At 42.8% G+C, this 25,719-nt stretch overlaps 1 protein-coding gene across 3 annotated transcripts in view; it reads right to left on the bottom strand.

Annotated features, from left to right (window-relative positions):
- Window positions 1–24,656, bottom strand: part of CLSTN2 (calsyntenin 2) — a 683,850-nt gene extending 659,194 nt beyond the window's left edge. For 2 of the 3 annotated variants that reach the window (XM_054040100.1, XM_054040098.1), the window contains exon 1: window positions 24,377–24,656. In XM_054040100.1, the coding sequence (XP_053896075.1) occupies window positions 24,377–24,443 (67 nt within the window). In that variant the 5' untranslated portion in view covers window positions 24,444–24,656. Of the gene's footprint in view, window positions 1–23,758; window positions 23,794–24,376 lie in introns of those variants that run through there. The other variant, XM_054040099.1, reaches the window with a different exon arrangement.
- Between the last annotated feature and the right edge of the window lie 1,063 nt (window positions 24,657–25,719).

Genomic DNA, 25,719 nt, shown 5'->3' with positions numbered 1-25,719 from the left:
ATTCATTTTCAGTGCTGTCAGCCTGGATTTTCCATGAGCAGTTCGGGTAGGAGTCACAGCAGGACTCAGCATTGGTTTAAATCCCACCCTAAATGTGCAGATGTATGTGTAAAAGAGCCAAGTTGGGTCTTTGAATATATGCCTGCAATTCCCAGTGTCTTGTGAAGACATTACTTAGTTATATATAGATTTACTAAATACAATACATCTGGCAGTTCATAGACAACACTGACAACATAATCTCAGTAACAGCTTAATTTTAGCTTCATGTAAAAATACATCTTCATTTTAAACTAATGTAATGCCAACACAATTTTGTTGTTGTTGCTGCCGGACTAAAGTTAATGGTGTTAAATTCATTCACGTTCAGTGGCAAAAGAGAAGTGACAGTACAGGTCATCTGTTTTAATGGTTGCATAAAATGTTTTAACTTTGTTAAATACAAAACTAGAAGTATAATGTTGCAAGTACAGTATCATTGGTCCAAACACTCTGAGCCCGCAGATCCAGACTGGGGGAGTGCCAGCTTCAGTGTGGAATCTCTGTTTTCCCCAGAAGAGGTTGCAAGAGCAGGGTGCAAAGAGGCAACCCAGAAGACCCAGAGACACATTCCCCATTCTTCTGTTGTCAAGGACTACAAAGAAACTCTGCAAGCTCTGTCTTCTATGGAAATTGCTTGTATAGGGGAAAAATTGGTCCACCGTTTGCCTAATTGAGTATTATAGAGGCTGCCTGGTTAGAACCTGATCAGGTTAAGGTTGTAAAAAAGTGTCCATTAATGCACCCATATTGAACATATGCAGCATTCCTCATTTCTGTTTTTTCTGGTTGAATGCATAGTGAAACGTATTACTGTTTTGTGTTGTAAAAACATAGACCATTTTTTAAGGCTAACAGAGCAAAGTTAATTTCACTGTTGTCAATTAAAACAAAAGCTGAATTTCCATTATTGTTTTCCTGTGAGGCTTTGAGATTCATAGATTTTTGTAATTAGGGTCTGATCTAGCTCTGTTGAAGTCAATGGAAAAGTTGATTTCAGTGGGAGTTGGATCAGGCTCAATGTACCATTCATGTAATATTTTACTGTTCTAGCAAAAATAAATAAAATCACAAAACTATTCTTTCCATTAACGTTTAAAATAAATACTGCCTTGAAATTTCCTTGAAGAGAATATATCTTATGTTAAATAACAGCAAACAACAGAGCAGCAAATGTTCAGGGTCACTATTTTCATAGAGATCATTTGGATATGTAGGCTGACATTGACATCTCTGCTCCCTTTCTATAACTCAGCGATCACGGTCACTCTACAAACACATTTTTAAGAGAAAATACTAGTTTGAATTTCTCATCTTAGAGCTCTAATGGAATTATGCCAACTCATTTTACAAGGAATGCGTGGTAATTCTTCCAACTGACTTAGGCCTGGTCTACACTAGTCTGTTATTTCGGAATTAGCCAAGTTAATTCAGAAAAAAAAACAAAAAGATTCCGTCCACGCGACCAAACCGTTTTTTCCATTTAAAAGGGCTCTTTAATCCGATTTCTGTACTCCACCTCAGTGAGTGGCGCTTAAATCGAGATCGCAATCCCGGGTTAAAGGTATTGTGGACGCAATTCAACGTTATTGGCCTCCGGGAGCTATCCCAGAATGCTCCCTTGTGACAGCTCTGGACAACACTCAACTCCGATGCACTAGCCAGGTGGGCAGGAAAAGCCCCGGGAACTTTTGAATTTCATTTCCTGTTTGGTCACTGTAGTGAGCCGGTGTGGCTCCCCGCCGCCCCGGAGGGGGAAGAGCCCATCTGGAAGCCAGAGTGGGCGGAGCTAGAGAGCTCTGAGCCCGCCCCTCAGAGGGTCAGGCGGCGACCCGGAAGCTCGCCCTCACAGCTCAGTCAGGCCGCAGCCGCTGGAGAGACCAGACATCTCCAGCCTACCTCGTGGCTGGGAAGACCCTGCGGCCCAAGGTGGCCACCAGGACTGGCTGGGCCTGCCCTGCGCCCTCTATCCGGAGGAGCCGCCGAACCTGCCCTGCGCCTGCTATCCGGAGGAGCCGCCGGACCTGCCGATCAATCCCTGCCCCGATGAACCCATGATCCTGGATCCCCCAGAGACCGACACCAGGACCCAGGTAGGCCCAGAGGGGGAGTGCAGAAGTAGACCGGGGGCAGCCGACCCTAGTCTGGCTGCAGCACTGCCAGAGCCTATGTCAGTGTGTTGCGGCAAGATCCCCACTGACAGCAGCGGGTCTTCTGCCGCTGCTAGGGACCCGGGCTGGGACGCAATGGAGTGGGAGGGCCTGCGTCCCCTCTGCCACCCATGGGTTGGGTGGCAGTCTCCCCCTCTCCCAGGCCTTTTGAGGCTTGGGCCTACTATTGTTGCTCAGCCCTAATTGAGGGCCTGAGCTCCTGACTCAGCGTTTGTTGCCCCGCCCTGACCTAAGCTAAATACTCCTGCTGGTTGCTCGGCCCTGACTGAGAGCCTGAGCCCCTGACGTAGCATTGGTACCCTGCCCTGAGCCAGGACCGGGCTTACTGTGTCTTTCAGGACCACAAGGGCTGCCGAGGGAGACCCTGCAGCCGGACGAAGTACCCAAGCACCAGTGGGTAGTGAGCCGCTGTGGCTCCCCGTTGCCCCGGAGAGGGTCGAGCCCCGGCAAACCCTTGTACAGTCACTATCAGCACAGGTGACCATCAGCACAGTTCACCATCACAGGCGACCATGCAGAGCCCACCATCACAGGAGATCACGCAGTCCTGGATTCGCAGACAAGCTCCAGCATGGTCCGAATGGGAGGTACTGGATCTCATCGCATGTTGGGCATACGAGTCTGTTATGGCAGAACTATGTTCCAAAAAAAGGAATGCAAATACATACGCTAAAGTCTCCAGGGCCATGACAGAAAGAGGCTACTCCAGGGACACAGAGCAGTGTCGTACAAAAATCAAGGAGCTCAGGCAAGCGTACCAAAAAAACAGGGAGGTGAATGGGCACTCTGGGTCACAGCCCCATACGTTCCGCTTCTACCGTGAGCTGCATGCAATTATGGAGGGTGACACCACCACTACCCCACCACTGTCCTTGGACACTTGCAAGGGGGGAGTTGCATGGAGCGAGGAGGAAGAGTCATTGGAGGATGAAGAGGAGGACGACGACAGTGCACAGGCAGCAAGTGGGGAATCCGTTTTCCCCCCCAGCAGGAACTATTCTTAACGCTGGAGCCAATAGCCTCCCCCCACTCCCAAGGCGGGCTCCCGGACCATGACCCTGGAGAAGGTACTTCTGGTGAGTGAAAGCCTGATCGTAACCACGCGGTGGGGGATGGGGGGAAAACCCAGCCATGCTGGGCTGTTCGCATTTAGCTTAAAGGGCTCATCCCTCCTCAGAGCCTCATCAGAGCCACGCGCTGGGTGCAGGGGAGGGGGCGGGAAATGTTGTGTGAAGCAATCATCCCAGAGAGCCCACAGGCCCTCCTTTTATATGGCAAACGCAACAGGCATTGCTTGCTATGGGAAAGGGCTCCCAGCAGTTTGAAAGCACTGAATTGAATGCAGAAGAAGCAGAATCCCACATGCCCCTAGGCTGCCTGCAAGCTGAATTCTGTTGCCTGGCCAGTGTGTGATGGTTTACTCACACCAAAGTGCCCCTTTGTTCTCTGAAATGTATCTTTTAAAATACTACCCTCCCTTTTTCTCCTCCCACAGGTGCAAATGTTTCAACGCAGCCCCTATCTACTCCGTCCCAGAGGCTGGTCCAGCTTAGAAGGCGGAAAAAATGAACTCAGAACGACATGTTCACCAAGCTCATGCAGTCCTCCCGCACTGATAGGGCTCAGCTGAATGCATGGAGACAAACAATTGCGGAGTCCCATAAAGCATTACAGGAACACAAAGAGGAGGGACGCACATGATGAGAGCAGGCAGGGCGCTATGGTCAAGCTCATGGGGGAGCAAACTGACATGCTCTGCTGTATGGTGGATCTAATGCAGGAATGGCAGCAAGACCATGGACTGCCGCTGCAGACCCTGTATAACCACCCTCCCTCCTCCCCAAGTTCCATAGCCTCCTCACCCAAACGCCCAAGAACACGAGGGGGGAGGCTACGGGGACCCACACACTCAACCCCAGAGGATCGTCCAAGCAGCAGAAAGCTGGCATATGCAAACTTTTGATTTGGTTTCTGGACTTGTCCTTCCGTCCTCCTCCACCCCCCTAACCCAAAAACCGCTCTCCCCCAGTCTACCTTCGGATTTCTCTCAATGTGTTGTGCAACAAATAATAAAGAACAGTTTTTAAACAATTTTGACTTTATTTCCTTTCATATATAAATAGGGGGCAGGTAACTTCAAGAGAAACAAACAACTGTCACACCATACCCTGGCCAGTCATGAAACTGGCTTTCAAAGCTTCTCTGACACGCAGCGCTCCCTGCTGTGCTCTTCTAATCGCCCTGTTGTCTGGCTGTGCGAAATTGGCTGCGAGGCGAGTTGCCTCAACCTCCCACCCCGCCATAAATGTCTCCCCTTTACTTTCACAGATATTGTGGAGCACACAACAAGCAGCAATTACAATTGGAATATTGGTTTTGCTGAGATCTACCAGAGTCAGTAAATTGCGCCAGCGCACTTTCAAACATCCAAAAGCACATTTTACCACCATTCTGCACTTGCTCAGCCTATAGTTGAACTGCTCCTTACTACTGTCCAGGGTGCCTGTGTACGGCTTCATGAGCCATGGCATTAAGGGGTAGGCTGGGTCCCCGAGGATAACTATAGGCATTTCAACATCCCCAACAGTAACTTTCTGGTCTGGGAAGTAAGTCCCTTCCTGCAGCTGTTCAAACAGACCAGAGTTCCTGAAGATGCAAGCATCATGCAACTTTCCAAGCCATATCCCACGCTGATGTTGGTGAAACATCCCTTGTGATCCACGAGTGCTTGCAACACCATGGAAAAGCACCCCTTACGGTTTATGCACTGGCTGCCGCGGTGTGCTGGGACCAAAATAGGGATATGCGTTCTATCACCCCACCGCAGTTTGGGAACTGTGCAGACCATTGTGGATGGCTTTAATGCGCTGGGGTTCCCTAAGTCACTACCCTTGATAGCAGCTGGTCAATGACTGTGTTGGCTACGTGCAGCACCGCAGCCCCTACAGTAGGATTTGCCCACTCCAAACTGATTCCCAACTGACCAGTAGCTGTTGGGCACTGCAAGCTTCCACAATCTATGGCCACTCGCTTCTTAATTGTGAGGGCTGTTCTCATTTTGGCATCTTTGCACTTCAGGGCAGGGGACAGCAAGTCACAAAGTTCCATGAAAGTTGCCCTACGCATACGAAAGTTTCGCAGCCACTGGGAATCATCCCAGACCTGCAACGCTATGCGGTCCCACCAGTCTGTGCTTGTTTCACGGGCCCAGAATCAGTGTTCCACAGCATGAACCAGTTCTGGGCACCACACATTAGGACACATGTGGATAAAATGGAGAGTCCAGAGGAGAGCAACAACAGCAATAAAAAAAATCAAAGGTTTAGAAAACCTGACCTATGCGGAAAGGTTAAAAACTGGGTAGATTTAGTCTTGAGACAAGAAGATTTATGATGGTTTTAGGATTAGAAGCAGAGAAGGCAGTAGAGCCAACAATTTCTCTTGTAAGCTGGAGACTGCTGGAAATATTTGCACAGTCTATAGATCTACAGACCCAAATGAAGTTCTCAGTTTTCTTTATGTTTCTCCCGAGCTGTATCCTAGATATGGCAACATGGCTAGTATAGGTAGTGCCTTGCTGCCATTGGTTAGGCCTCCACTTACTGAATTCTCATATTCCCTTTATTGTGGGAAAATTCTCTGAGAAGTAATTATTGCTCATCAGACCAGCACACAACAACATATGATGCATAGTGTATTGTAAATTACACTGCCCTGAGAGGGCAAGCAAACTTAGTAGCTGTTTTCTTAACTCATCCTCCTTCCACGTGGCCACATCCTCCTGTTACATGAGTAGCTATCCATGAATAAAAGCATAGACACATTAGGATGAAGAGAATATACTGCACAACCCCCCCCCCCCACACTCTTCTTTATCTAGCTCCTAACCTACTTTCTGTGAATCCCCCTAAATTTGGCTTCCCTTGATACCATGCAACATTTGGGCTTCAGTCTTCTCCTTTGCTGAGCATCAACATTTTATTCTTTAACATATGAAAATAGGAAGTCAAAAAATATATTCCTTGATGGCTAGCATTTGCAGCCAGGCTAATCTTTGTACGGGAGCATGAGTGAAAATTGATTAATCTGGAGGGAGGCTATAGGAATCAGATTAAACAAGATCTTGAAAAGAAAGTCTCAGAAACTTCTGAAAAGGAACAAATACAATGAGTCTCAAAAGCCATTCACAATGATGCTACAGTCAGTACCCCACAGAGAGTACCTTAGGATAGAAATAAGTGAACTGACAAATTGACTTTAAACAGATAGGCTGAAATTCACCCTGTGGTTTTGTAGAAGTACAAGCAAAACTGGCAGTGGGAGACAAATCCATTTTACATTTGCTGAAAACTAGAGATGAGCAACAGCTTCAAAGTTTGGAATCAAAGTAAAGGGTGCTCAGATGCCAGGTTTTTTCCATTCCGTCCATCTTAAAGTGGCCACATTGAAAGTTCTGACTCAGATTTAAAGTTTTCTAAAATTTGGGCATGTTTACAGCTAGGCAGCATGGATAAAAATCAATGATTTAAAAAAAAATTGAATCAGATGTAATCTAAATCCGATTTTTTTTTATAAAATGCTTTTTGAGGAAAAAGCCTATCTAAAGATAAATTTTAATTAAGATACATTATAGCTCAAAGACATCTCATCATGGAATAGAGATTATAAATTTAATTCTATAGTATGAGATAATATATTCATGTAATGTTTAAGAAAAGTTTTGTAAATGAATTCCAATAGTTCATGGATTAGGGACCCAATATTATGGGGTTCCAGGGGCTTCTGCATAGATTATTTAGGTTAATCATTCTATCTACCCAATGGGACTCAGTGCTCAGTCTAGAAGATACCATCAGAGATGCTTAGTTTTGCAGTTCTCAAATTGTGGATTTGTGTCTCCAGAGATAACATGCTTGTTTACAGCAAAAATGTTTTAAATAAATAAATAATAGAGAGTTGAAGAATAACAGACCTCAATCCAATTGTCCCTCTGCAAATTTGTGTACACAGAGTTAATCCCTTACCTATCTCAAACTACAAAGTTTCAGAAAGTTCAATGAATATAAGATTGTTAGGGGCGGAATAGAAGTCTGGAGATAATTGTGAGAAGGGAGGGACAGGCAGTAGAAACAAAAGTGAAACTGTTTCAGCAACATATTCCAGAAGTCTTGAGGTCTTTCTGAGTGTAGCCTTCATTGATTTGAGATCTACCATACCATTCTCTTACTAGAAGGGAAAACCCATAATGGCAGCAGGCCGTAAAAGGGACCCAGTTTGGGAATATGTTAATGGAGCTCCTCTACCTGTAGGTAAGACAGGCATGCGTGCAAAATGCAAATAGTGCAACAAAGAAATGCAAGGCCTGCTTGCCCGAATGAAACAACGTCATGAGAAGTGTTCCTTCTCAGGAGGAAGCTGCGTTGAAAATGATTAAAGGAACATGTCTGAACCTGCAGGATCTTCAGGTTGGTAAACATTTTTATTTCATACTTCTTTCTTAAGGACTGCCTATCTTCCTTCTGGACTATTCTTGAATTCTCATGTTTGAGCAAAATATGTAGTTGTTACTCTATGGTACTATCATTTTAGATGTAGTTGTGATAAAAAAATAAATAGCTGAAATAGGCTGATCTTCCTTTACAATTTCACCTTTAAAGTCGTACTGAGTGTCAGTGAATGCAATGAGTAATACTAAATGAGTAGTATTGTAATAATAATTAAATAACTGCATTGACTTATTTTGTTTAGGAGAATCCATCCTCCACATACAGGATTCTGAAGACTATCCACCTTCAAGATCACCATCATTTTCTATAGTTTCAGAGTTATCTGCCAATGATAGTGTTTCAGTCACATCATGTATGTCACATAGCCACAGTATATCACCTGTAGCAAAAAAAAAAAAAAATCTCCTTCATCCAGACACAACCATAGATAAGTTTGTGATAAGAACCAGCAGATTACAAAAAGAGGTAATTGATGAAAAAAATGCCCGGTTTGTGTTATATCCTTGGGGGCAACAGTTTTAGGAAGAAATCACTTGAGACATAGAGAGCTGTAAACTTTGAAAGCGGCCATTTATTGCCACACACTGAACTAACCAAAAACCAGCCAAAACTGGCTGGGCTATCCCCTAATAATCTAACTCAATTGCCATAGCAAGAACAAGATTCTATTATCACGACAACCAAATACACAACAGTTTATTTATGCAACAAACTCTCCTTTCCATATGGTTGAGAACGCACACTTCATTAACATGGTTCGGTCATTAAGACCAGGATACAGTCCACCCAACAGAGCAGATGTTGCAGGCAAATTGCTGGATAAAGTGTATGAAAGAGAAACTGAGCAGTGTGCAAAAGTTCTAGCGAGTAAAATTGTTAACCTGAGTCTCGATGGGTGGAGCAATGTCCACGATGGTCCTGTTGTATGTGCTTGTGTGACAACAGAAGAAGGGAATGTCTCCCTTACAGAAACAATTGATACATCAGGAAATGCACACACAGCAGAATACTTACATGTAGTAGCAGTAAAAGCTCTAACAAACTGTGAAAAAAAAATTCAAATGTCTAGTATGTAGCTTGGTCACAGACAATGCTGCAAATGCATCCAAGATGAGAAGAAATTATTTAGAAGAGTGAAGAGAGTCCCAAGCTAATAAGGTGCAGTTGCAGTGCTCATATGATGCACCTCCTAGCCAAAGACTTCAGTGTTCCAGAAACAAATGATAATGTTGTTGAAATTGAAAAAATATTTCCATAACAACCACTTTGCAGCAGCTGCTCTGAAAAAAGTGGGAGGAACCAAGCTAATTCTCCCACAAGACGTGCGATGGAACTCAGTAGTGGACTGTTTTGAGCACTATATCAAGAACTGGCCTAATCTGATGACAGTTTGTGAACAAAATCATGAAAAAACAGATGGCACTGTCACAGCCAAATTTCTCAACACTGGGCTTAAGAGAAATGTTAAACACATGTTGAGTACCCTGAAGCCTATTTCTGTAGTCTTGAACAAAATGCAGGGAAATAGCTGTTTTATTGCTGACACTGTTGAAATTTGGAAGGAACTGAGTGAGATCTTAAAAAGAGAAATATGCAATGACAGAGTTAAATTACAAGCATTAAAAAAAAAAATGGGACAAGCACTATTTCCAGCTCATTTTCTTGCAAATATTCTCAATACTCCATACCAAGGTCAAACCTTAACTGCTGAAGAAGAGGAGTTGGCTATGACATGGACATCCAGCAATCATCCCTCCATAATGCCAAATATAATAAACTTCAGAGCAAAGGGTGAACCATTCAAGAAATATATGTTTGCTGATGATGTTTTAAAGAAAGTCACACCAGTGAAGTCTGGAGACAAATGTGAGAAGGGAGGGACAGGCAGAGGGACAGAAACAAAAGTGAAACAGTTTGAGCAGCGTATTCCAGAAGTCTTGAGATCTACCATACCATTCTCTCACTAGAAGAGAAAACCTATAATGGCAGCAGGCTGTAAAAGAGACCCAGTTTGGGAATAAGAAGCATTCAAGAAATCATGTTTGCTGATGATGTTTTAAAGAAAGTCACACCAGTGAACTGGTGGAGGTCACTTAAGCACTTGGATTCAGAGACTGTTGACGTGATAATCTCACTTTTAAGAGCAGTAGCTTCTTCTGCCGGCATAGAAAGAATATATTCTTCCTTTGGACTAATTCATTCCAAATTGAGAAATCATTTGGGACCTGAAAAAGCAGGAAAGCTTGTTTTTCTTTTCCAGATTATGAACAGGAAAATGAAGACGACTGAGTTAGCTGCAGAAGTCAATATTTTAAGTTTCTCATGTTGACCTGGCTGACATAGTCAATTTAATTTTTTTTTTTTTTTTAATATTTCATTTAACTATTTTAGTTAAAAACAATGTTAACAAAACCAAACCTGAGTTTAAAAAACTTGAATGTTTAACTAAATTCAAAAATCCATATGCTTGTTTTGTTAAAATATTATATGTTTGCTGTTGAAGAAAAAAATACAGAATACATAATGTTAAATTGTTTCATTTAACAATTTAAATGTCTGTCTGGTGATGTTCTCCTCCTAATACAGCATGGGAAGAAAAGGGGACATGCCACCACTAGTTTAGCTCACAATTGGACAGTTTAAGATGAGTTGTATCTTTTGAATCAAGGTCAGTCCTCTAAAGAAAGGAATAAAGTCGGATATTATAATTAGGTCTCCACTTCTTTAGGCTTATCACGCAAACAAACAAACAAAATCCATGGAGTTACCTAAGGAGCAGTTCTGTAAAGTTGTTATGTTTCTGCTGAAAAGGGTGAAAGCAGGAGGAACCATTCTTGGAAGTTTCTGACAAGAATGCTTTATCAGCAGAGCCCTGAACACAGGGCCAGAGCTTCAGCTGGTATAATAAACTGGCATAGCTCCACTGAAGCCCATGGGGCGAAGCAAATTTAAGCCAACTGATGATCTAACCCGTAGTTTAAAATGCACATTTTCATATCTGATTATTGATAAAACACTAACTTCTTGATTTAAAATAAACTTCAGAAAACTGAACTGAAAAGAAGAATTTACAAACCTGTGTAAAAAGGGTCACACCTAATCTTGGAATTCCAAACTAGTACATTAGTATAACTGTATTAGTATTCACTGAGTGTCCTGTTACACACACTAAGAACTCCTTACAGCCAAAGCTAAAGTTTATTCTTAAACTTTGACACAACAGAACTGCTCTGCCCCAGGATATAACTTCTTTTAATATCTGAAGCAGTAAATATTCAATTGATAAAAAGTCAGCATTATCTGAAATCTTCCAGCAGAAACAGTCTCACCCCAAAAGTCTGTTAAACAAGAGAGGAGAACTTTTCACAACTGTGATGTTGTCCAGAATAAGTCTTGAACTGTTACCCCTCAGACTATTTACAGTCCCAGAAACAATTTTTCTGCCTACAACTGCCTATGCCTTTAAATGCAGTAAAACAATGGAACAGTTACACTGTGACCTTTACATTTTTATATACACAGCTGTTCTGTTTAAATTGGTTTTAAAGAAGAAAACCACTGAAAAAGCCTAACTACGTTACCATGTGCTCTTTTCTATTTCTGACACCAAATGTACAATGTGAGGGTCTCCTATCTTAGCTAGAATTTATGCTCCACTTGGATAATGCAGACTTCCTAAAACAGCTCAGCATAAATCAGGCTAGTTTTAGAGTCTCTGTACTTTAGTTCACAATAAAAGAGATCTAGGTTGTATTAACCACGATCTTAAAAGTTTATTTCTTCTTCCTGAGATTGGCAAACAGTAGTGAGTATGTTGCTATTCAACTTCAGTTGTTGGGATATTTTAACTCTGCCCTTTAAAAAAAACTATTCTAAATAAGGTTGCCATGCAGCTTCCTCATAAATATCACTGCCTGTGGCTCTGGTGCATTCTGTCCTACATTTAACTCTGGCAGTACCCTGGGACAAATAAAGCTCAACAGAAGATGGTAGACAGCACCTTTTTCTGCTAACCATCTTGCAGTCCCTTTTAAGTTTATTATGGCCCTTGCATAGGCATATGCAACACTTAAGAATTTGGTCGTTGGAAAGTATATTTGCTACATATGGGTCAGTTCTAAAGCTCATTGAATTAAGTGGAAAGAGTCTCATTGACTGCAGTAGGCACCAGATCAAGCCCAAATTGAGGAGAACTTAATTTTGTAAATTAAGGTATTGTCAGGGGGTGGGATACTGGCAAAAGAATGAGGCTCTTTCATTCTTGATAGAGGTGTCCCACTTTTATTTAATTATCCTAAAACCATACTGTATACAAAGATAACTTTACAATACCAACGTTTACATATATGAAATGCAATTCATATGGATTTAAAAATCAAAATCCACTAACAGTGTGACCTCAGGTCAGTAGTCTGTTTAAAACATAAATAAATAAATAAATAAAAGTCAGTTGGACAATATACCGGTACTTACAAATGAGATCTCATTAAATGACACTTTTGCTTTTTTTATAACCATTCTTAGAACATTCAGTTAGCAACAGAAAGGAACTGGGGGGAATAACAGCTGCAAAACTAGCAACAGCAGGAAGGCTGTGTTAACTTGTAACCATGCTTCTAATGACGACTACACTTGACCTAGGTAGCTCAACTACAGAATAAACACTTCATTTAATGTTCTCAAATCAGGGGGGGAGGGATAGCTCAGTGGTTTGAACATTGGCCTGCTAAACCCAGGGTTGAGAGTTCAATCCATGAGGGGGCCACTTGGGGATCTGGGGCAAAATCAGTACTTGGTCCTGCTAGTGAAGGCAGGGGGCTGGACTCAATGACCTGTCAAGGTCCCTTCCAGTTCTAGGAGATGGGATATAAGATTAAAACTACTTTTGGAAGAAAAAAGTAAAACAAGAATTTCTCCCATTGGCTTAATGAAAGCAGTTACATCAGCTAGAGCAGAGGTGGGCAAACTATGGCCTGCGGGTCACATCCGGCCCGCGGGACCATCCTGCCCAACCCTTAAGCTCCTGGCCGGGCAGGCTAGCCCCCGGCCCCTCCCCTGCTATCTCCTCACCCCCACAGCCTCAGCTCGCCGTGCCGCCAGCGCTCGGGTGGTGTGGCTATCGGTCCTGCTGCTCTGAGTGGCATGGTAAAGGGCGGGGAGAGAGGGGGTTGGATAAGGAGCAGGGGATCCCAGGGGGCAGTCAGGAGACAGGGAGCAGGGGGGGTTGGATAGGGGGTGAGGTCCCGGGGGGCAGTCGGAGGTGGATAGGGGGCAGGGGCCAGGCTGTTTGGGGAGGCACAGGCTTCCCTACCCAGCCCTCCATACAGTTTTGGAACCCCAATGTGGCCCTCGTGCCAAAAGTTTGCCCACCCCTGAGCTAGAGGCATAGGGAAGTCAGTTGCAAAGGGCAGGTTCTCTACTGCTGGCATTACTGAAGCTACTTGGATAGCATGGAAAGCTTTGCAGTGAAGGAAGAACTGTTCATGTTTGCACAGAGAAGCATAAACTACACATCTAGGGTGAAATCCTGGCCACACTGAAGTCTGGCAAAACACCCATTAATTTCAATGGGGCCAGGATTTTGTCCATGAATGCCAAACATCAAGAACTGATATAAACAATAGAATTAACTTCTGCCATTCTGTCTGGCCATCCTTGGCAGTCATTATAGCCATTAAAATGAGTTGAAATTCAAAACATGCTTTATTACACCCAACTCATAAAAATGCTTTAGAGTTTACTCCCCAGAATTACAGGCTGGCTCCTGATCCATGGCTCAAAAGATACTGGGGATGTACTAGCCCAACTGGCCAGGTATGCCACTTGCTCACCAGTCTGAATGATGTTGAGGATGTTCAGGCCCAAAGCATAAGGAGGACAGAGGGAATCTGAACCCATTCTTCAGGCAAGTTAGATGTAGGTGCTTAGGGAGAGAACCAATGCAAATATTCTCCCCACTCCATGCAATTATAGTCCTCCGCTGATCCCAAGCTTCTGTTTCCCTGCACTGAGACCAAAGGGGGGAGAGAGGGGTTGCCAGACTGCTCCTCTGTCTCTGTCAGCAAATCATTCAAACTCTGGCTGTCATTCAACTGGAAAGGAGTTTGACTCTGCTCCCAAGTCTGGAATGAGAAATGTGGTATCTCTTCAGCAACACCCCTCAGCCACCTCAATGGCATATATGGCAGTCAGGGGCAGATTCACAACATCTGCAAACAGAAAGGAGCCACCCCAGGTGGGGAGTTAATCATCCTCCCTTAGGATTCATAATTGCTTCCATGGCTACAGAACTCGGGCATGTCACCCAGCCCTGCAGGGTTCTGCTCCCCAGCAGATACAGGGTTTGAGATCTGGTCATACAAAAGGGGTGAACTAAAAGAAATATTAGTAAATATACAAATAGAAACACACAAAGACTAAAGACAGACTATCATATCTCAGTCACACGGGGTGGGATTTTCAAGGAAGTTGATGTTAGTGAGGATCCCAATTCCCATTAAAGATCAATGAGATTTGGGACCCAACTCCCTTTGGCTCTTTTGAAAATGTCAGCTATTGAGAATTACAGGAGATTAACAGGTTTCAGAGTAACAGCCGTGTTAGTCTGTATCCGCAAAAAGAAGAACAGGAGTACTTGTGGCACCTTAGAGACTAACAAATTTATTAGAGCATAAGCTTTCGTGGACTACAGCCCACTTCTTCGGATGCATATAGTGTATATATATCTCCTCAATATATGTTCCATTCTATATGCATCCGAAGAAGTGGGCTGTAGTCCACGAAAGCTTATGCTCTAATAAATTTGTTAGTCTCTAAGGTGCCACAAGTACTCCTGTTCTTCTTTTTGAGGAGATTAACAGTTATTTGTGTGGGGGTTAGTTTTTTGGTTTTTTTTTTTTTACATTTTATTGATGTCTTATTGATTTTAACATCACTATGAAATTGTCCATAGTTTTGAATCTATTCTATCAACAACATTTTAACAGTTTATGCATTTTCTGCAACTTTTCCCCAAACCAACTACTGTAGTCAACATATAACCACATGTGGCATACTTGTGATGCAACATGTACATCAAAAACTAGAAATAAACCACTGAAAGCAAATTCCCCCTGAACTCTAAGTATAAGGAATTCATTTTTACATACATCTTTTAAATATTTAAATCAAGTATCTATCTCCCGCTTCCTTTTTATTCCTTAATCCAACTTCTATCTAGCAAATGCACAATTCAAAAAAGAAAAAGAAAAAAATCAATTCTTTCAAGTGTTAGACCTCTACACAAACAATGTTTGATGCCAAACAATGAACTGTGCAACTATCTGTCAACCATAACTATTAGCATATTTAAAGAAAATCCACAACATAAAACTGAATATAAAGCACAAGTCCTCAGACTGCAGTTTCATAGTGATTCAAAGGAAACTGGATTACCTAATTAGAATTTACCAAGCAATACTAAAAAGCAGGCAGAGTGTCATACCTTCAGTAGGAGAGACTATTCTGAAGAAACATCAGACATCTAAACAATGAGTCCCCTGATACATTCCCAATCACATATTCTTTGCACAGCCAAGACTAGCACTTAAATCAATGAAATGTTTGAATGCACCGTAGATATTGAACTCTTCATTTGGATTTGGGCCATTTCCTATACACCTCTACATTATTTGTGTATGCTTACACTATATGTATACATATAATGCAGTACTGTGGTGCAAGAAGGAGCAAGAGGCACAGAGATGCATACATGGTTACAGAAGTAAGTGTTTTATTTGTAACAACATCCTAGAAGTGACAAATATGTCACTGTATCCAGAAGTAGGGCTGCCTATACAAATTAACTCTTTAAACAGCTTGATTTTCATTTACTTCAATGGATTTTGGATCAGGCATTAAATGTCTTCCAATACAGCTCCCCTCTATCAACTTTAGAGACATCCCTCCCACAAATCATAACCACTTACATATATTTTATTTTTAAAGAATCACAGCTAACATATTGAAATAGAAAAGCCCGGTGAGAGCCAACTATAAACTTCAACTGAAAAACATTTCCTTTTCCTTTTGGTGGCAGGAACAGCTGTTTCCTATTTGATGTTAGTCTTGGTCTTTTTCTCCCTAGGTCTGTGGATTTGGTTTGTGGGGGGAGGGGATTCCACCCTTTTGTGTTTATTATTTTTGTCTTATTTGACTTGCACTTTCCACATCCTCTGGCTCAGATTTCTCCTGAAGGACTGATTCATAATTCACAGATTCTTAATCAAAGTAACTAGACAGTTTGTCTTTTCCAAGATCACATTCATCATAAGATTGTCAATGGATCTGTATAGTACTTATTACAGTCTTGCCAATATACCACACAAGCTTTGGGTGTGTGGAAAGGAAGCATTCTGTAAGTTCTCAAGTGAGCTGGACTTCTTTAAATTCAGAGTGGAATTAAAATCTTTGCTACGGACCCTCCAACTTGCATTCAGCAAATGAGCTGCCTTTGCTCTCATAGGCCACAACTCCCACACTGCAAGAGGCTTTCCAATTAACTGAACAAGGCTGCATCACCAATCTGTTCAATTTGTTGTTGTATCCACTACTAGGCAATGTTTACAGTCTTCAGTAAACTGCTCCAGTATATAGAAGAGAAGATGCTACTTCATTCCCAACACTGCCACAGTCACATACTGGTAATCTGCAACCATAGTTATTGCGGACATCTCTCCCACAGCATGTGCGCTACCTAGATCCCTTTTTACAGCTGTCAGATTTTTAGTCTGAGCAGGAATGCTGGGAAACTTTATCATATCTTCCACATGCAGCTTCTTACTTATTGTTACCTGTCCCCAAAGTATTCTGTTGGAGTTGCTGTTTTGTGTTTGAGTTTGTTTTATTTCAAAACAAAAACAAACAAAAGCCTTAAACATCATTGTATCAAAAGGGATAACTCAGTTAAGTGACTGAAATGTCACTTCTGAGCATACTCAGTAGCATCCACTGCCATTTTTAGCAATGCCGAATAAAGCTCATCCCCATTTGTCACATCACAATTCACAGTCTCTGTTTGGCCTGACCCAAGGGCTGCTGTGCTCAGGCTGCTATTGGACAATTTGCATGAAGGAAATTGTAAAAATCTCATTTTAAAAAATACACATAATTCACAATCCTCCAGAGTCAAACAACAGTGGTGAATTTGACTCAAGCCAAATCTCACTGTAATTGAGACTTTAGAATTAGTCTATTTTAAATTGTAATTGTGCAGCTTTAAAATTGCATTAAAATATTTTGGAGGTTAGTAGTCAATTATTAGCTATACTTACCAGGGAGGGAGGAGAGGAGGAAATAGTTTAATATAGAAACAAACACATTTTAGTCTCAATTTTTCTATTTTTGTACCACAGTGGGGAAGTTTTTTCCAGTTAATGAAGTGTTAGCCTTTCCACGGAGCCACTCTGCATGTGCTGGGCAAGCTATACTTTGCCATTTTCTCAGCATAACCCTCTTGGATATAGTTAAAGCAGTAAAGAACCACTTTGAGGCAAATAAGGTGAGATGGAGGTTAGAATCCAGGAGACAAAGAATACACAGCATAATGAAAGGGGCAAGGGAAAGGCTTTTGAAAGCTAGAACCAGGCTTTTTTAAGCATCATTCCAAAAATGTCTTCACCATATGATACAGAAAAAGTCTACAAGATAAATTTGTCAGCTGCATTAAGGATAGATTTCTCTAATATTTCTTATCAAATATGTTCTCCGGTGTTCAGTAACCAACTATGAATCTTATTTTTTTGCAGAAACTATGAAGCAGGCAATTAGATGTAGTCCTAACATAGGGCAAAGTGTTTTTACTCTTTACCAGCTATACATGCTTAGAGCCAGTTTCCCCATTCTGCTTTGATTCCAGTGTCTAATGGTTGTGAGGGAGGATTAACCATTGATAAATTTTTTCCAGCTAAGTGTTTCTCTGACAGTAAACAACCAAAACAAGGTGACATTGTCTCTGACAACTGCCATGCAACTTCCATGCTTTTCGGCAGAGGGGCAAGTAGCTGATCTTTAAAAAGTGATGAAAGCAAGACTGAAACCAGTCTACTAAGGTTCAAGCGTGTAATTTAGAGATAGGCGACAAGGAGCTGTTCTCCAGGCTATAAATATTTTCCTTGTACTCCCATGAGGAACGCCATTACAAGAAAGGCAAGGCTGTGATCCCACGCTGCATTCAACACCAACCAACAATGGCTGGTGACAGGAGGGAGAGCACACTTGACCGGGTACAGCAATACTTCATTCCTAGTATATGTTTGTAAAGTGCTTTGAAAGGCTTGAACAAAAGCATGAAGCACTGGTTCTTGGCTGTGATTATCTTCCAATGTATGCAATAGGAATGATATAGGTATGAAATGGGTATCATGTAAACTGAATCAGGATAAGCAGCATCAAATCTAACCAGGCTCAGAGAAATTAACTCCTTCTATATCATACGAAATTAAATGCTGTCATAAGAGCCATTTATATTGAAATATCTAAACAATGGAAGTAGCATCAAATACTCGGATTTGTTTTCTGAGAATTCTCAATCATTTCACTATCCTAACATACACGGTATCTGAATTATACACATTTTTTAATCTGACATATAAATTTGCTTTTATAGCCACCTTTTCCTCCAGAGATCTCAATTTGCTTTATAAAATATTCTTATCCCCATTTTACTGATGGAGAAACAGAGGCAAGGAACATTTATATGACTTGCCCTAGGCAAATCAATGGCAACATCAGGAATAGAACCAAGCTTGGTTGATTCCCAGGCCTCTGAGTTAATTGCTGTACCAATGCAGCTTCTAAATGTACTTTGGGTGGAGAAAAAGAAAGAATGTTTCTGTTTTGCATATGCATTTGTACTTTGAATTTGTATGGTAAGAGAAAGTTTCACCATTACCTAGTACAATAACATCTAGAGTTGTGTAGAACCCACAGTTTCTAAATAATCATGTCAACATATTCATAGCACTGTACAAATATTGACTAATTCAGAAATTAGAATAAGAGCACAAGAACGACCATACTGGGTCAGACCAATGGTCCATCTAGCCCAGTATCCTGTCTACCAGCAGTGGCCAGTGCCAGATGCTTCAAAGGAAATGGCCAGAACATGAAAATTATCAAGTGATCCAACCCCTGTCGTCCAGTCTCAATTTCTGGCAGTCAGAAGTTATGGGACACCAAGAGCATGAAGTTGTGTCCCTGACTGCTGCTGCACATAGAGCAAATGCTTTCAGGGAACTAGCCATAATGACTCCAAGATTCTTTCTAGAGTGAAAACAGTTACTTTAGACACCAATACTTAATATGTATAGTTGGGATCATATTTTGCCATGTGCATTACTTTGCACTTCAACATGGAATTTCATCTACCATTCCGTTGCCCATTCACCCAATTTTGTGAGATCCCTTTGTAACTCTTCACAGTCTTGGACTTAACTATCTTGAGTAGTTTTGTATCATTTGCAAACTTCACCGCCTCACTATTTGCCCCCTTTTCCAGATCATTTATGAATATATTGAACCTGACCGGTCCCAGTACAGACCTCTGGAGGACACTGCTGTTTACCTCTCTCCACTAGGAAAACCGACAATTTATTCCTACCCTTTGTTTCCTATCATTTAAGCAGTTACTGATCCATGAGAGGACCTTCCTTCCAATCCCATAACAGCTTACTTTGCTTAAGAGCCTTTGGAGTGGGACCTTGTCAAAGGCTTTCAAAAAGTCCCAGCAACCTATATCCACTGGCTCATTTTTGTCCACATGCTTGCTGACCCACCTCAAAAGATTCTAGTAGATTGGTGAGGCATAATTTCCCTTTCCCATGTGGACTCTTCCCCAGCATATCATGTTCATCTATGTGGTCTGATAATTCTGCTCTTTACTGTCATTTCAACCAAATTGTCTGGTACTGAATTTAGGCTTACCAGCCTGTAATTGCCAAAATCGCCTCCGGAGCCTTTTTAAAAATCAGCATCACATTAGCTATGCTTCAGTCATCTGCTACAGAGGCTGATTTAAGCAATAGGTTACACACCACAGGTACTAGTTCTGCAATTTCATATTTGAGTTCCTTCAGAACTATTGGGTGAATAGCATCTGGTCCTGGTGACTTATTACTGCTTAATTTATCAATTTGTTCCAAAACCTCCTTCGCTGACACCTCAACCTGGGACAGTTCCTCATATTTATCACCTAAAAAGAATGGCTCAGGTGTGGAAAACTCCCTCACATCCTCTGCAGTGAAGATTGATGCAAAGAATTCATTTAGCTTCTCTGAAACAGCCTTGTCTTCCTCGGGAGCTCCATTAGCACCTTGATCATCTGGTGGTTTCAATGACTGTTTGGCAGGCTTCCTGCTTCTGATGTACTTAAAATTATTTTTGCTGTTAGTTTCTAGTTACTCTTCAAATTCTATTTAGACTTGCCTTTACACTTTACTTGCCAGAGTTTGTGTGCCTTTCTATTTTCCTCAATAGGATTGGACTTCCAATTTTTAAAGGAAGTCATTTTGCCTCTAACCACTTCTTCTACTCTGTTGTTTAGCCATAGTGGTGGTTTTTTGGTCCTCTTACTGTTTTGTTTTTTTTAAATTGAGCCTCTATTACCATGATTTTAGAGTTTCCATACAGCTTGCAGACATTTCACTCTTGTGACTGTTCCTTTTAATTTCCGTATAACTAGCTTCCTCATTTTTCTGTAGTCCTCCTTTTTGAAGTTAATGCTACTGTGGTAGGTTTCTTTGGTATTTTCCTCCCTATAAGAACGTTAAATTTAATTATGTTATGGTCACTACTACTGAGCAGTTCAACTATATTCATCTCTTGAACCAGATCCTGTGCTCCATTTAGGTTAAATCAAGAATTGCCTCTTCCCTTGTAAGTTCCAACACTAGCACTCTTCCAAGATGAAGTCATTTATGATGTCTAGATATTTTATCTCTGCATCCCATCCTGAGGTGACATGTTCCCAGTTAATATGGGGATGGTTGAAATCCCCATTAATGGGTTGTCTGTTTTTGTAACCTTGCTAATATCCCTGAGCATTACACAATCACCATCTTGATCAGGTGGTCGGTAGTATATTCCTACTCCTATATTCTTAATATTCAAACATGGAGTGTCTATCTATAGAGATTCTGGAGTACAATCTGAATAATTTAAGATGTGTATAATATTTGACTCTATGCTTTCTTTCACCTATAGTGCTACGCCCTCCCCCTCCTCCCAGCAGGAGCATACTCTGACATTTCTATATATTGTGTACCATGCCCCATTTATCATCATCATTCCACCAAGTTTCTGTGGTGCTTATTATATGAATATCCTCATTTAATACCAGGAACTCAAGTTCATTCATCTTAGTATTTAGATATCTTAGATATCTAGTATATTAGATCTTCCTATGAAATTCTCAAACATTTTTGTTGGGAAGGTGGGGGGGAGAGTTCAGGCTTATGCCTTTGTTGGAAGCAAAATATGAAGTATCTGTCCCTTTGGTTTTGCTGTTTTCATGTTGCTGGCAGTCATATCAGATGTAGCCACATAATGTATTTGCCAAGTGGGACTCAATGTTCCATTGATTTGGAAGTGTCCTGTATGACTAAGGCAACAAGTTTTGCACATATAACTAATTACATTTTGTATCAAATGTTCCCCTAGTTATTTAGATCACTGAGATGCTTGCTGCTGTACTTAAAATAGGATTAAAGTGGTGTTTATGTTGCTCAAAGATTCCAAATAAGAGTTGGATTCCAACAGTGCAACTGGTGAGATCCCACAAGATATTCTGGATCTTTTATTAAGATTGACTGAGCATTTCAACAACCAAATATTAAAATTAGATAAATAATTTTAATGATCTGCCTTATGCACAGATTTGTGGGGGGCAGAGGGAAGAAGTGAAATGGCATTAGATTTTTATTTGTTCCTACTTGTGTGCCTGTGTGTTAAAATGTACTGAAAAACCCTTCCTAGGCACTAAGTGCTAACATTTGAAGGCTTCACAGATTAGGGACAACACTGTGGAGAATTTAGCAACAACTCAACTGTATGCATGCAGCTCCAAATAACCCAAAAAGTAGCATCCATCAGTCTTACTGAATGAACAGGAGAAGGGCTGCTGATTTCAATGATCTCCTCTCTCATCTCAAAACCTTCTGTGTTTTAATCTAAAAATGTGGGCACTGTGCCACTAGAATAGTTGAGCTATGGAGAAACTCTGAATAATGGTCATAGATTGTCTGTGCTACCCCCTACAGCAAGATGCACAATCACAAAAGGCATACAAGCTGTGTACAAAGTACATGACATCTTACTAGTGCCTCAAACAAGAAAGCATTCAGCTTCAAGCTACCAAATAGCTTTAAGTTTGAAGCACTAACAAGCCTTTCAACTATGTGCACATAACTGCCTTTTGACTCCAAATCCTCCTCATGTATAGAAATATGAATTCATGGTGCTTTCTTCTTTCTCATCCACACAACCTTTATCTTTCCCCTCTTTATTGATGGAAATGAAAACCAGAGTCTAAAGAGAGAAGTATATCAGATACTAGATGCATTACATGTGACTATGACACTTTACTGTCTGGTATTTTACCCACAGATTATATCAGATTTTAAATACAAGTCTGGATGCAAAGTAGTAGAGGACAATGCAGGCCATGACAAAAAAGTGTCATTAGTATTTTTAATCAAGTATTAAACATCAATTTTTTTTTTTAATTATTGCAGTCCAAAAGTGCTCTTTGCAGCCCTCCAGTGGTTAAATGGAAAGTAGAACTCTTGACAGAAATATAGAATTCAGATATGCCAGTCTGTTGAACTGGCTACAACATTGTAAAAGACGCCCAAGAAGAAACAAAAGCTGGCATATTTGCCAGAAGAAAAGATCTACAACAAGTGGTAGTTATCTTAAAGTTTATGCTAAGTAGGTAAAGAGAAGAAGGGAGATATATTCTTGCATTAAAATACATCCCCTTATTGATTATCAAACTTCACAAATACATATATTGAATATGAAATAGAAGTAGCAAGTCCCTTTATATATACTAAGTTCCTTCGGGTGCCTCTATTTCTGTATATGGAGAGAATCATTTACACTTTTTCCCCAAGCAATCTGAATCTTTTTCCAGAAAGAATTAGTTCCATATTGAATACAATGTTCCTTGAAATTTACCTGAGTCAGGTGGCTAAATAACAACTGAAGAACCCCCCACAAAAATAATACAAATAACAGGATTTCTGACACGAATACAGTAATTAAATCACTTTTAAATGATCTGAAAGTAAACTAAAGCTAAAGACCTCAAAACTTCTGTTCTGAATCTCTTTGTAAGAGTGAAAAGAAGCAGAACTGCAAGAGAACCATGTCAGGAAGAAAAAAACAGATTATTTTTAATGGGCCAAAACAATCCATAAGTGTCAAATGAGCAGCAGCAAACGGTTGCCAAACCAACATAAAAGCTGAGGTTATTGAAGGATAAATCTAAATAAGCCTCCCACAATCTATATTTAATTATAACAACGGGATAAAAAGAGGGAGCAGACCGAGTTAATTTGGGGTGGTCCCAGCGATTTGATGCTAGACAGCTTCCCAAAAGAAGTAATTGTTACTACCTTCCCCCCACACACCCCAAAACACACTCCTTCCTTTCAGTGTCCCAGTCAGCCCTGACAGTTTGTTTACTTTGAACCAGGAGACATCCCGACGTATTTGAGATCCCTCAATACGACTTTGTCTTTTTAGCTAATAGATGCAATCGTGATCTCCAAACCGGAACGGTAATCGGAAAGTCGCGGTAAATCTCAGCAGAAATCAGCCTGACATCCTTTCATTTGTCACTTCCTCCCTCTCACACACTCCTCCTCCACCCCCATGGATGTTTATCTTGTCAAAAAAAAAAAAAAGTTGGCGTCAACAAGTTATTCAAAAATTGTCCCAGCTCTCCTGCGCACCCAGCAACCTGTCCTCCCCCCGGTACCGTGTAACGCCAGCCCCACTCACTCGGGATTCACGGTAAGCAGGCGGTGGGTAGCTCAGTCACGTGAGTAAGCTTTTTGCTCCGGTCTGGCTCCCGGGCTAGTGGCTTGGTCTCCGACCTCTCCCCTTGGAGCAAACGACCCGAGGCCGCCAGACTCTTCCTGGAGAGCACATGCTGGGGAGCCGGTGAACACCCCCCGCCCACCCCAGGCTAAGCCAAGCCCAGCGCCCCAGCGTCTCCTTGTGTCTCCAACTTTCCGCGGCGTCCCCTCGGCGGTGGGTCGCTCCCCACACCCGCACTGACTTCACACCATGCACAAGCAACGTGAGGATTTTTCTGGGGGGGAGGGGGACATGTGCGCGGCATTACTAGCCCAGCTGCTCCCCTCCAAGCCACCCTAGCGACCTGAGCTCCTTCGAGCAGGAGAGCGACCCGCCCAGCTGTACCGGGCTCTCTCTCCCGGCACGCCTGGCTGCCGCCGCGAGCCCCCAAACTTGTGTCCGCTTTTTGCCGGATCCTGGGCGATCCCCACTACGCAGGCACGGAGGTCAGGGCAGCCAAGTGTCACCTTCCCCGCGCGCGGCCGCCAGGGCATCCCCCAGCCCCGGCAGGCTGCCGGGAAACTTCGCCGCGCTACCCACCTTTAGCGGCCAGGAGGCTCCCGACCCCCAGCAGGAGCAGCGCCGACTCCCAGCGCAACCTCAGCATCTCCGGGCTGCTCCAGGCAGGTGGGGACTCTCGGTTCCTGCCAAGACGTGAGCGCCACCAAACGCTGGGCTGCTGGGGGCTCCCCTCGGCTCCTTCCGCCCGCCTCTCCCGTGAGCCGCCTCCAGGTGCGAGCAGTGCTGGGGGTGGTGGGCTGCGGCGGCTGCTGCTTCCTCGCTTGCTGCTCAGTCATTCACAGCCTCACTGGCAGGACCAGAGCAGCGCCAGCTTTCACCCCGGGACTGCTGCCACGTCACAGGGAGGAGATTCATGAATATTCATGAGCAGAGAGCGAGTGAGAACAGCACAGGGTGAGAGGGCCACGTTCTAGCCCGGAGCCCTGCACACACACAGCGGAGGGGAGAGCCGGCGCTGAAGCGCAGAGACAGCCGGGGTCCACCCTTCCGCGCGCTTACCCACATCGGGAGCTGGAGCAGAGAGAGCAGCAGGGTTCCAGACTCCCCTTGCCACTTCCACCATCAGCCGCCAGGAGAACCGGTCTGGGGCTCAAGTAGAGAGAGCAGCAGGGTTCCAGACTCCCCCTGCCACTTCCATCACCAGTCCCCAGGTTAAGAGGCTTGGGGCTGGAGCAGAGAGAGCAGTGGGGTTCCAAAGGCAGACACATCTGGGGAATGGAACAGAGTGCAGCAGAGACGGAACCCTTCGCACCTGTGCCCTTTCCACACACACACACACACACACACACACGAGAAGCAGAGTAGGGGGTAAAACGGATAGACGAGGGCTCCAGTCCAAGCCCCTCTCGACACCCAGACGCCCGTACAAGGATGGGACAGAGGATAGAATAGAGAGTGGGAGGAGTCCAAACCTGTCCCACTCTCCTCCCCTACCTTATTCTCTTCCCAACTTCCCCCCCCCCCCCCCACACACACACACAGGAGCAAAGGATCAGCCTCTGGGCTGCTTTCAGGGAAGAGAGAGGGAAAATGGAGTTACAGAGGAGGAAAGAACGAGATAAAATGGGAATGGACCTGGTCAGAAAGCGGAGTGTTTGGGGGAAAACAGGATGACAAGGAGAGAGAGAAGCTGGAAAGTAGGGGGAGAGGCAACATAGGAGGGAAGAAGCAGGGGCTTAGGAGAAGACAGAGTGATTTATGAGATGAGGATGGGGAAAATATGGGGCCTAGGGATATAGGGTGGAGGGTTCTCATGCTATGGGGGGAGGTTCTTTGTGCCTTCTTTCATCCCTCCCTCCCCCCACAAAAAAAACCCAACCCTCTATGACAACTTGATTCCTTCACTAGATAGAATACAGTAT

Source organism: Malaclemys terrapin, chromosome 9 (genome assembly GCF_027887155.1).
Source record: "Malaclemys terrapin pileata isolate rMalTer1 chromosome 9, rMalTer1.hap1, whole genome shotgun sequence".
NCBI lineage: Eukaryota > Metazoa > Chordata > Testudines > Emydidae > Malaclemys > Malaclemys terrapin.
Note: the sequence above shows the minus strand (reverse complement) of the source record. Positions and strands in the feature narration are given on the sequence as shown.